Source organism: Acomys minous (genome assembly GCF_964271855.1).
Source record: "Acomys minous genome assembly, chromosome: 14".
In the NCBI taxonomy this organism is placed as follows: Eukaryota; Metazoa; Chordata; class Mammalia; order Rodentia; family Muridae; genus Acomys; species Acomys minous.
In genome coordinates, this window is record NC_140496.1 from 99,803,502 (window position 1) to 99,815,526 (window position 12,025).

Below are 12,025 nucleotides of genomic sequence, written 5' to 3' on the forward strand. Positions count from 1 at the left end.
CACTAGCACCTGCACTCTATAGTAAATAACCATAATTACATAGATAAATCTGTAAATATGGATCCTGATTTTAATTTACAAAAAAAAAAAGTAAAACTTAAGAAAAAAAATTTTTTTTGTTTTTTGAGACAGGGTTTCTCTGTGTAGCCCTGGCTGTCCTGGCCCAGCTTTGTAGATGAGGCTGGCCTTGAACTCACAGCAGTCTGCCTGCCTCTGCCTCCCGAGGGCTGGGATTAAAGGCGGGTGCCACTACGCCCAGTATAAACTTCAGATAGTTTAAGGGAATTTTTGAAAATAATGTTTAAATACTACATGAAAACAATACCGAGTTGATAAGAGAGTCTGACTGACTAGTGGCACACTAGTCTTTTATCAAGGAGTCATTTCTCTCCCTTTGACTCTGTCCAGTGCTGTGCTTACTTTGATCATGGTGGAACACAAACTATGGTAAGAGCTCTTCTCTGGCCCAAGTGCTTCTACTTCTCATCTTCAGGAAGCCACCTGCCAACAAGGAGTGAGACTCTCCTGAGAGAAGCCCAAGGCAGGTGCAGAGGCCCCCAAGGAAAAGCCATGTTGGTCAAACAAGGCCCAAGGACCCTGAGCACAAGCAATGTGAGCAAGGAAAGCTGCCCCGAGAGTGGCTTCTCCAACTCCCGCTGCCCCCAACAAGCTCTGTGAGTCAAAGAGGAAGTGCCTAGGCTTGTCCTTCCTGGTTCATCAATCAGGCACAGAACACAGTGGCTGTTGTAAGCCACTCAGCTTTGAGTGACAGTCTGCTATGAAGCAACGGACAACTGGAGCAAAGATGGAACAAGCAAGTGGACAAGGAGGAAACAGCTGAGCATCAATGACTCAAAGAAGAAAATGGGTTGAAAGACGAGGTCAAGAGAGGTCTGTCACCTGCCATGGAAGCAAGAGTATCCGATGAACAAACGAAAGTGTCCCCAATAATGAGAGAAAAATGTCATGAGAAAGAGCAGGAAGGGTGGCTCTACTGTGAGGTTTTACAGGGTCTTAACTCCTTATTTTCCTATGTCATCACAGAAGTGACCAACTTGTATTAATCCCTTTTACATATTTTACCTAACCAGTGGAGGGCAGGTAGGTGCCACATCTTCATTTGGGGAACTCTAAAACAAAGTCAGATCTCCAGGACCATTCGGATAGTAAGTTGATGAGCATTGAATCAGAGCTCTGTCTTAGCTAGTAGAAGAGAAAAGGAAAACGTGTTAACATCATTTGACTCCCATAATGACTACACAGTGTGAGAAATGACATTTCTGTTTTACAGGTGAGGCCTTGAGGCCCGAAAACCAAAAGCACATGTGTGACACCACACAGATGAGACGGGGAGGCTTCAAATCCAGACTGCGCTCTCCAGCACCACAGTTAACAGACATCTGGAGCAGTAAAGTCACTGACTTTTGGAACAGGAACTGGGCCTTATTTTATAAAAATGGGAAGTTTTATGAAGAGAGGCCAGTGAGAAGATGAGAGGGAAATTCTATCTCCGGGTCACTAATCCATGCTCTACATACCCGAGTGGAGGGTCTAGCAATAAGAGTATGCACCTGTCCCAGGAGCTCCTCAAATTAGCCAGTGACAGCACCTTGTGACAGAAGTTAAATCTGAGATCCAGTTATGTCATCTAGCTTGGGGGATTTGGGGAATGCTTCATTGATTGGTGTCTTTTTTTTTTTAAGCATGTATTATTTGTACAAAACAATGTGGCATGTACTTTCCAAGAAATAAAATGCCATGGGCAGAATCCTAAGTAAGAGACAGAGTGGGAAAAAGGAACAGAATCCAGTCTGGAGAACTGGTGGAGGGTGTCTTATGGGGGGAGCTGGGAGCCATTAAAGGATAAAGAGAATGGCTCATCAGATCTTCAGTTTGGAAAAACCCCACTTGCCATAAGGCTGCTGTGGCCGTAATCCAGGGAGTTAATAATTTAAAGGTAGGTGGTGACAAGTGTTCGACATGCGTGGATGTGAGGTAAACCTGTTAGAACATGTCAATGATTAAATGTGAGCATGCCGTTATAAAAAAAAATGGAAATCCCACACATTTGCTTTTACCAATAAAGACTCAGGAGTCAGATGCTAGGGTGAAAACCTGCTAGCTCAGAGAGGCAGAGAAAGCACAAAGCTGACCTTCCTACTCAACTCACATCTCAGAGGAAAAAGCACAAGAAAACCCTCACTGGCTGCTCACTTGACAGCCCAGGGAAAAGCCAAGAAAAACTAAAAGCCAAAGAACTTGCTAGCTCAAAACTCAAAAGCCCCATTCTTATCCATGCTGTCTTAAGTGCCCTTCTACTCAAAGTCCCTCCTACTCTTTAATCCCTGTCAGATGGTTTCTTGCCCCATCTCTTGACCAGAGTTGACTTTATTAAGTCCTGTATATAGATAGCTCTTGGTTTAAAGGTGTGTGCTAGGGTTAGCTGAACCACACCTTAGTCACCTGTTTACAATAAACAGAAAATTCTTGGATTAAAGGTGTGTGTTAGGGCTCAGCCACGCCAAACAAGAAAAAGAGTTTTACAGTTCACAATCTCGGAGCTCACAATGGGATCAAATATCCTGCAACATGGGGACCCAGATGAAAGAAAAGTGGGCAGCAATAAGATCGCCAGCTTGCTTCCAAAGCTCTATGGATTAAAGGGACAGACTGGAAGGGAAGACAGGTCATTTGTTAGTTTCTTTTTTGCTGCTGTGATTAAAGTAAAGAGTTGGGTATTGTTGAGAGTCATGGGCCAATATTAACCCACCCGACCCAACTGACAAGGCATGTAAAGTTGGAAGAAAAGCAACAGGCAAGAAACAGGCACAGACAGACACACTGAAGAAAATAAGCCAGAAGAAAGTACTGCCTATGAGGTGATGCTTTTCTATGACAGGTGCTTACCAGCATCATGATAAAACAGTGCTCCATCTGCACACGGGCAAACACGACAATCCTCTGTCTGTGTAATTCACTGTCTGTATAAGGAAATATGAACACTTTACAGACAGCCTGGGGTGCACATGTGTAAGCACATTTAAAGAGATATATAACTATCTTAACTGTAGATAAAATGGTTTTTCTACACACACACACACACACACACAAACACACATTTTCAATTTCAAAGGCTTTTCCTTCAAGCTATTCCTTCTTTCCATGAACTTAAGTATGAAATTGTATTAAAAATATTCCTGGAAATTTAGATGTCACAAAAAACTCTGAGAAACTGAAAGTCTGGAGCCATGCCTACCCCAGTGGATGATCATCTTCCTAGGGATAATGTAACAGTTTCTTGATAAAAATTCAAGACAATTTAATGACCCTTTGTACATTTTAGGACTTTATTTTCCTCTGTAGCCTCGAATGTAGGTCCAATGCAGTTATGGCTGTAGCAGGATGGGCTGTTGCACTAGGCAGATAAGCAGCAGGGCAGGATGTGGCGAGGATCAGGAAAATGCAGGGAGTGGGTGTATTGTCTATGCACAAAGGGGTGGGAGTGGAGAAGGTCGTATTTTAGGGAGCGCTGAGGATACTGTATTCATCTTGTCAGTTACAGGCTTTCTATAGGCTTTGCAGTATGATAGGATTTGGGCATTTTGAAGGTAAACATGGGTATTTTACACAAGGCAGATGGATACTTGGTATTGATCACAGTGTGTGGCATAAGGGCACAAGGCTATTAATAGTGTCCACCTAGCCGCATCTCAGCCTTGTGACAATTCTGATGTCCACTTTACACATAAACTCAAGCGACTTTTTCCTCTAAAAGGAAATGGCATACTTAGCTAAGAACTTGAAAGAGACTACTTAATGTTTTTGGCGGTATGGACAGAGTAAAGAGAACAAAGGACATTGAGGCACCAGGGACTAGCAAAAAACAAAAACAAAAAAACAAAAAACAAAAACAAAAACAAAAACAAAAAAACAAAAAACCAGGAAGCTGATGTCACCTGTTGTTAGAGATTAGTGCGTGTCCGTGGCATTACAGACCTCAGTTGAGGGTTCACCAATAGAAACTATGTTTGTAGAGGGAAAGCATTGCTAGAATCATCAGAAGGTAAGAAGGGGCCATGGAAGTCATACTCCAACCTTTCTCTTCTTTCCTCCTAGCTCCCCTGTAGGAATACCCCATAAGTTGAACTCAAAAAAAAGGGGGGGGGATTCGAGGTGACTCGATCCATGAAGACAGTCCTATGGGGGCTATAATAAGATGGAAAATAGCAAAGCATAATTCTTGACCTTGTAGAGGTTACAAAATGCAGCAGGAGTAGGAATCCAACTCAAGTGTGTCAGCATCTAAACTTCGTGCTGAACGGGGAAGGGGTACCTTTTCTCCACTCCACACACTTCTACTGCTTAGCTAGTCAGTAGCTAGTCAGTGCAGCAGCAGACTAGCAGTGCAGAGCTAGTCAGAGAGGAGCCTAGGTATATGTCCTGGGTATTTGTAAATGATTATCATGATTCTCAAGAGTCATTATTGTAGGATCTGGGGACAGGAGGAAAAACACTGCACCTACCAAAATGTCAGAGCTGTGTCTTGACTTTCTTGTCTGCAATTCCCTGCCTGCCCATTTGACCAAACATCACTCATTCCTTCGGGGGTTAGAGGAAATCTTTCACATTAGATTTCTCCACAGTTACCTGTTCTGTAAATGTTCCTGTGTTGAAATCCTCAGGTTTAATGCCAGTCCACTCACTATTCATGGTACTTTCTCGATCCATGTTTCTAGCACTTGTGATGGGCATGAACACCTCTGTGCTGAAGGATGTTTTGTGCCCTGTGTATTCAAATGCTAATTTCTGTGCCCGGAGAACTGGTTGCAGTCTGGACATTGTCCATTGTCGTTGCTGTTATTATTGAAGCATCTCCTGTCTCAATGTTGCGTAAAAGTTATTCTCTCTCACCTCTGATTGGTTAATAAAGAGTGGAACAGCCTATAGATAGGCAGGTGAGTTAAGGTAGGGCTTCAGATCCCAGGTGGGGATGAGAGAGAAAGAGAGAGAGAGAAGAGAGAGAGAGAGAGAGAGAGAGGGAGGGAGGGAGGGAGGGAGAGAGACAGAGACAGAGACAGAGACAGAGAGACAGACAGACAGACAGACAGACAGACACAGAGTCACAGAGAGAGACATAGAGAGAGAGAGAGAGAGACTCCATGAGGACACAGATGGAGCAGGAACAAGGCGATGTTAAAATGGCAGGTAATGGGTCAGTAGAACAGGCCAGAATAGCTCAGAATCTGCCCAGCTGTAGTGCCTAGAGCTATTATTCATAAATGTAATCTCTGTATCATTATTTGGGAGCTAGAGTGAGCATAGAAAAACCCAGACTTTCAAATTTATACCTTTGAATCCTCCATCTCTTTTGATATTCCCAATCCCATCCCAAAAGACCCTCCCCCAAGAAAGCACATCTTGTATATGCCAAAAATTAAGGAAGGAGCAAAGCAGGAAACGTCTTTAATCTTGAAGTATTTTATGTCTAAACTGATTTCAAATGCAGAATCGGCAGAGGAGATTTGCCTCCATCCTCAACAGCCAGTCGGGAAACTAGAAACAACCCCAGGTTTGTCAAGAGAATTGGCCTCTGCCAGTTCTCCACCCTTCATTTTTTCCCCATCCTTTCTTTTAATTTACCCATGGTGCTCTACTTCCTAGAACTGGCTTCAAATATGCCAAAATTTAAATATCAAAATAGTTATAAATACTTTTATATGTCTGAAAGGCCAAATGAGGCAACTGGACAACATACTGTGCTTTGCTACCCACACTACACACCCAACACCTAGCACAGTCTCTGGCAGGGCAGTGGTTCAGCAAATACTCCCAGGATCTATGATCACACCCCTGGTGAGGCTGTGACCATCAGTCTAACTCCACTGTGGGAAAACAGGAGGACACCACGTGACCCTTGTCAGTGGCTGCGCAGGTACTGTTTGGTTTGAAGCCTTCTGTTCAGCCCCTGTCATAAGGAGGTCAGTCAGTGGGGCAAGTGCAAGGACCTGAAACTGATCCCTAGAGCCCAAGGCACAAACCAGTCATGGTGGCCCACGTTTATAACCCAGGGCTAGGGAGGCAGGTTCTTCCGGCTCACCGGCAGGCCAGCCTCACCTACTTGGTGAGTTGCCGGCTAATGATAAATCCTGGTTCCAAAGACAAGGAGGATGGTGCCTAATGAATGACACCTAGGGCTAACATCCACCCAGTTATAATAAACATGGGCCAGCCTGGGTCTAGCAAAAACTGCAGCCAATGCCTGACCACACACAGAGTGCTGATGAGTAATATTTACTGAACATCTATGTGCTGGGCTGCAGGTACCACTTTAAATACTTCGAAAGTACTTTGCTTAGGAATATCTTCAAAGCCGCCTCCTGACAATGGCTTTGGTTTTCCGTTTTATGAATGAGGACAGACTGAGCTAGAGCGCCATGATGTCTAAGGCCATGCAAGAAGGGAAACAACTCCTCACTTTTGCCCACACAGTCTGACACCAGGACCTAGCTCTTGCTTTCTCTAACATGTCTGCCACTGCTCAGTGATGAGAATACAGTCTGCCTGTTTCCCATTCTCTGCACTGTGCTCAGGGACAGGCATTAGCTAGCAGTTTCTGAAGCCTCCTGTTTCTTTCTAGACCCAGGCTAGGCCGTGTTTATTATAACTGGGTGAACATATGCTAGCCAGTAGACCGGGCATCCCTTCCAGGCCTGACCCATCATACCTTCCACACACGCTGCCCGACGTTCTTCCTCATGAGGAAGGTGAACACACAGACCTGGGACCTGTGCTAAAGGGTTGGGGCAATAGAATAAAAGATGGATCCTTGGTGCTGCTTGGAAAAAGAACTGCAGATGGAGGAACATCATTGCTGGGGCTGAAGAGACCAAGAGCTATGCTTCTGTCACCTTGTGCTGCCAAATGAGGTGGTTGTCCTGTCATTGTTACAGCAGCTAGGGCTACTCCTGTGACACTGAGTTGATTCACCTATTGTCCCCTTGAACATGTCTCTAGCAGCTAGCGCATACTTTCCTTAGGATTCTCTTTCCCTCTTTCAATAACTCACATCCTAAAAAAAAAATTATTTGTGGCCTGGGCCAAGTCCCACCACCCTGGAGCAGCGCCCCTCCCCCTCCTGCCAGCCACAGTGACAGCTCTTTCCTCAGCTGCTTACGCTGTTGGGTTGTTTATACTCTTCTTGTGTGCTTATCTTAGCTTGAGTTCTGCGCATCTTGGGTTTCTTTCTGCTAAGGATTCTGAGCGCTTCAAGGTCAGAGATCATTTTATGCTATTTGCATTGCTCTGAAGTATGTGGTGTGGTGGTGTGCCTCGAGAGCTTTTGATAAATATGCATGAGGAAAATGAGCTCATAAATGTCTTAGCTTCAGTAAGTCCATCTTCCTACGAACAGGCTTCCTGTGATGAAGCATGTAGTCTATAATTTACTGGATCCTGGGTGGTTTTCTTACCATTTTTCAGAAGTATACACATTTTTTTTTTGACAACTGCTTAGAGCAGACAGAAGGCACGTTTATCAAATTTCAGATGGCATAGACCAGAAGTAATAAATAATGTACAAGATGACAGAATCAGACTTAGACAAGTTGGAACGAAGCAGATGACATTAAATACGGATAAACTACAAAATTAGATTTGGGAAAAAAACCCGAAGCTCTGCAACTTCAGTATGGGAAACGTGGACAACACTTATTTATGGGGGAGACTTACAGTTCTGATCATTCGCTAGGCTAACACAAACCATGCGTGATACACAAGGCCCCATTCACAGATTAGCTGAGGGCGTCGAGTGACAGAAAAATGGATGAGGCTCCAGTGAGGCACAGACATGAATAATGTCTACGTCATGACCAGCTGAGGGTAGATACAACCTTGTTGTTAAATAAAGTTCATAGGAGCAACAAACCGAAGGAGAAATAAAGGCATCTGTTTTGACTGAGTAACCGAGACACATGGGTGAACATCGGTGTCTTCTATCTAAAAACTATTGGGTGATTTCTGACATTAAGATGATGCTAATAGGGCTGGGCCCCCGGAGAGCTCTGATTTGGAAGAAGAACCTAGCTGGCCTTAGAGGCCTTGCTTCTAGTGGTTAGTCAGTCAGCACTGTCTCACACTGAAGCCTTCTCAATTTGGAAGCTGGAAGGTGCTTTACCAACTGTAAACTCAAGTCATCCCTGGGGGAAGAGAGAAAAGGAATGCCCCAACCACTCTGGGCTTAGCTGGGACAGCCACTATAGCATAGACCAGATGACCTTGCTCCTGGACATTCACAGACGTCCGAAAAGCTACCATTTGAGTTCTATCAAGATGGCACTAGACCCCTGGGGAAATGTGTGCAGAACTGAGAGGCCCTGGCACCTGTCACAAGTGCACATGCGTGGATTGCAGGGGCAAGCCGCCTCAGCGGCTCACATATTAATACTCAATGGTCCTTAGGTCACCCCCATGTTACAGAACATGGGGGAAGAAGGCTAGCACCTTAGATTTTTTTTTAGAGGTGCAGCCTGGATTTTGAATGGTCTCCATGGGCAGAGCATACCACCCCCCCCCCCCACCCTCTGCCACCCCCATCCCGGGTTAAACTGCCTGTCAGTCAGACAAGGGAACAATCATCTCCTGTCTGAATACCACGCCTCAGACGGGGGCTGGTCAAGTCAGTTTTCATGGAAACGAAGACTACTAGGGTGCTAACGGGACTATGACACCAAATCATCATCAGCTTTCTGCTGGGTCAGGCTTCAGGAGTGCTGGGGCCAGGATGGACGGCAGAGATAAGGGAATTGCCTTCAGTCATGCCGCAAGAATGGCGGCCCTTTCGTCAGGAGGCGGAACCTGGAGACAAAGTGGAGTGTAAGCTCACACCGAAGAACTTCTTAAGCACAATAAAGGTTCTCAAACACAGGGAAATATACCTTGTTTTGTTAAACATGGCTCAAAATACACGGCAAAAGGTTGATGCGGATACTGCATAGCCAAGCTGGATTTCAAAACATTAGATAAAAAAAAAAAAAAGAGTCAAATGAGAGGGTTCCTAAGGTCACATTTATTTATTTATTTTGGTTTTCTGAGACAGGGTTTCTCTGTGTAGGCTTGGCTGTCCTGGACTTGCTTGGTAGACCAGGCTGGCCTCGAACTCACAGTGATCCACCTGCCTCTGCTTCCCGAGTGCTGGGATTAAAGGCGTGTGCCACCACACCCGGCCCTGAGGTCACATTCAAATCATACATAGACATGCTTGTGTATGTGTACATATGTGTATACATGTAAATAAGCGGCTTATGTATCCCCTACTGGCCTAGAACTCATTCTACAGGTCAGGCTAGCTCAAGCTTTCCTCTCTGACTCCCTAGTACTTTGACTGCAGACACCTGGTTCATACATAATATTTGGTCATCAAAATGATCTTTAAATTGGTAGTGTGTTACAGAATACAAGGAAAAAGGACTTCGAAGATGGTCCCCTTGGGAAGGGCGTACCCCCTGGATGATTTAAACTCTGATGTATAGAGAGCAAAAGGTAGAGGCTTTGCATCATCAGGAAACAAAGCACAGACTCTTGAGAGGTAAGGAAAGGGAAAGGTCAATCAGTAACAGGAATTCCGCAGTGTGTGCGCCCACAGGAAGGGCGAGGCTGGGAGGAAGCTGGAATCTCCTTTCCAAGGTCAAGGAACTGACTGTACAGTGTGTTCGTATTTCTACCTTAGGGACAATGTGCTTGCTCCTAGCTCTGCAGGCTCTGGAGACGAGCTTTATATCACGTATTCTTCGGAACTGATCACGTTGGGATCCGGTTTTATGTTTTACCTGAGCTTTAGGGTAAATGTCCCCAGCTCTGGGAGTCCCCATGGGCTAGGCTCAGCCACCAGTCCCCAAGAGGAGAGTGTTGCTGAATGGCAGAGAAAGGAGACTTAATGAATGCGGCTTCATTAGAAGTACAGATAAAGGGGTTCAGAGACCCCCAAGTCCATCTTTGGAGTCCTGACAAGAACTTTATCTAGAGGAGGAGTTGGGGGAGGGGGGAGGCTTGCACTGCTCAGATGTCCAGTTGTCCTTAATTACAGTCTCAGTTGTTGAAGGTATTCTGGGGACTGGATAAGATGGTTATTCCTGCTCGGAGGGGGTGCTGTGAACCCACCAGGGATGGTATGTCTCCCAAGCTCGGCTGTTTCTGGCACTCAAGGTTACCACGGGTTTATTTTATTTTATTTTATTTTTGTTTTGTTTTTTGAGACAGGGTTTCTCTGTGTAGGCTTGGCTGTCCTGGACTTGCTTGGTAGACCAGGCTGGCCTCGAACTCACAGTGATCCACCTGCCTCTGCTTTCCAAGTGCTGGGATTAAAGGCATGAACCATCAACACCTGGCTGACCACGGGTTTATTTTAACAGTGACTTTCCAGTGCACTCTGGCCAAGTCTGGAATAGGACGTTGTTAAAGTCCACAGCGGCATTCCCCAGCTTCTCTCCGTGCTGTCTGCCCTGAAGGGAGATGAGATAGCGCAGGTATGCAGGTATGCTGGTTTAGGCGGGAACTCCTTGAATGAGTGCCGCGAGCAGCGAAGAGTTAATCAGATGAAGGAGAAAAACAAGATGAAGGAAGAGACTAGGTTTTCCTCCTGCTTTTAGTTGCCTTGTGGGCTTGAAGTATCAGTGTTTTGTTTTGTTTTTTTGTTTTTTGTTTCCTTGTTTGCAAAAGAGGTTTATAGATATGTATTATATCTGTGTGTCTGTCTCTTGGATTGCTCTTTCTCAGGGGTGGGAAGAAATGTATCCTTTGTACAATATTGAGTTTCACTTGGGCCAATAGGTCACTCTGAAGAAAGTCAAGACACTATGGGTGAAGGACAGGCTGCCACACAGGAATCTAGGGCCCATGAACTGGATAATGAAGGAAGATGAGAGTGAGAAAGTTTAGCCATATCGCGCTTCACCTGGTCCCCTGACCATTACTAAGTCCTCTCCAGCAGGTCCGGTACAGCACTGCTGGAGGATTTCCAGGTCCTTATGGGGGACCTTGTGAGGCATGCACCTGCGGTGGGATACACACACCTAGGCCCAGGGAGGGAATCATTGCTGAGAATTCCCGAGCCGAGTCACCGCATGCCAACTGACCCAGGTCGAGCTGCGGCAGCTGCGGGAGCGCCGGAGTAGGCGCGCGGGCGCTGGGCTGGCGCCCTGAGCTCTGGGCATGCTCAGTGGCGCGGGCAGGGTTCCGGGCGCGAGCCGGGCTCCCGCAGCAGCACATTCATCCGCTGCCAAGAGGAGCTGCCGGGCGCTCGCAGGCTTGCAGGCTGAGCGCGCGCTGCTCTCTGAAGGACGCGGCTGCCGCGCCAAAGCCCCGCCGCCACCGTCTCTCTGCGTGAGCCATGGCCGGCCTCGGCCACCCCGCCGTCTTCGGCCGGGCCACCCACGCCGTGGTGCGGGCTCCGCCCGAGTCCTTGTGCCGCCACGCGCTCAGGCGCTCCCAGGGCGAAGAGGTGGATTTCGCTCGCGCCGAGCGCCAGCACCAGCTCTACGTGGGCGTGCTGGGCAGCAAGCTGGGGCTGCAGGTGGTGCAGCTGCCGGCCGACGAGAGCCTGCCCGACTGCGTGTTCGTGGAGGACGTGGCCGTGGTGTGCGAGGAGACCGCCCTCATCACCCGCCCCGGGGCGCCCAGCCGCAGGAAGGAGGTAACCCGCCAGCCCCGGGCAGGCGACGCGAGGGGCGCGGCCGGGGGAACGTGCGCGTGGGCCCTTTCGCTCGTGGAGTCGACCCCACGGGCTCAGTTCCTAAGTTCCCACTGCGAGACTTGGGGCAGTGTGTCTGGGTGTGGGCGATCCGAGCCAGACAAGTTCATTGTTCACACCTCCAGGGTGTCGGGAGCCTTCGAGGCGATCTCCATTGGAGTGTGGTGACGCGGACTTGGTCGGGCAGGTGGCAGGGCTGGGGACCCATCTCGCCACCGTTTCTATCTTGCAAATTACACAGCGCCTAAGTCAATGCTACTCTGTTTCTTTGCCAGTGAAAAC

At 47.1% G+C, this 12,025-nt stretch overlaps 1 protein-coding gene across 1 annotated transcript in view; it reads left to right on the top strand.

Moving 5' to 3' along the window:
* Positions 1-11,205: 11,205 nt before the first annotated feature.
* DDAH1 (dimethylarginine dimethylaminohydrolase 1) overlaps positions 11,206-12,025 on the top strand; it is a 136,011-nt gene continuing 135,191 nt past the window's right edge. The window contains exon 1 of the mRNA XM_084755466.1: positions 11,206-11,686. Within this exon, the coding sequence (XP_084611592.1) occupies positions 11,384-11,686 (303 nt within the window). The 5' untranslated portion in view covers positions 11,206-11,383. The remainder of the gene's footprint in view (positions 11,687-12,025) is intronic.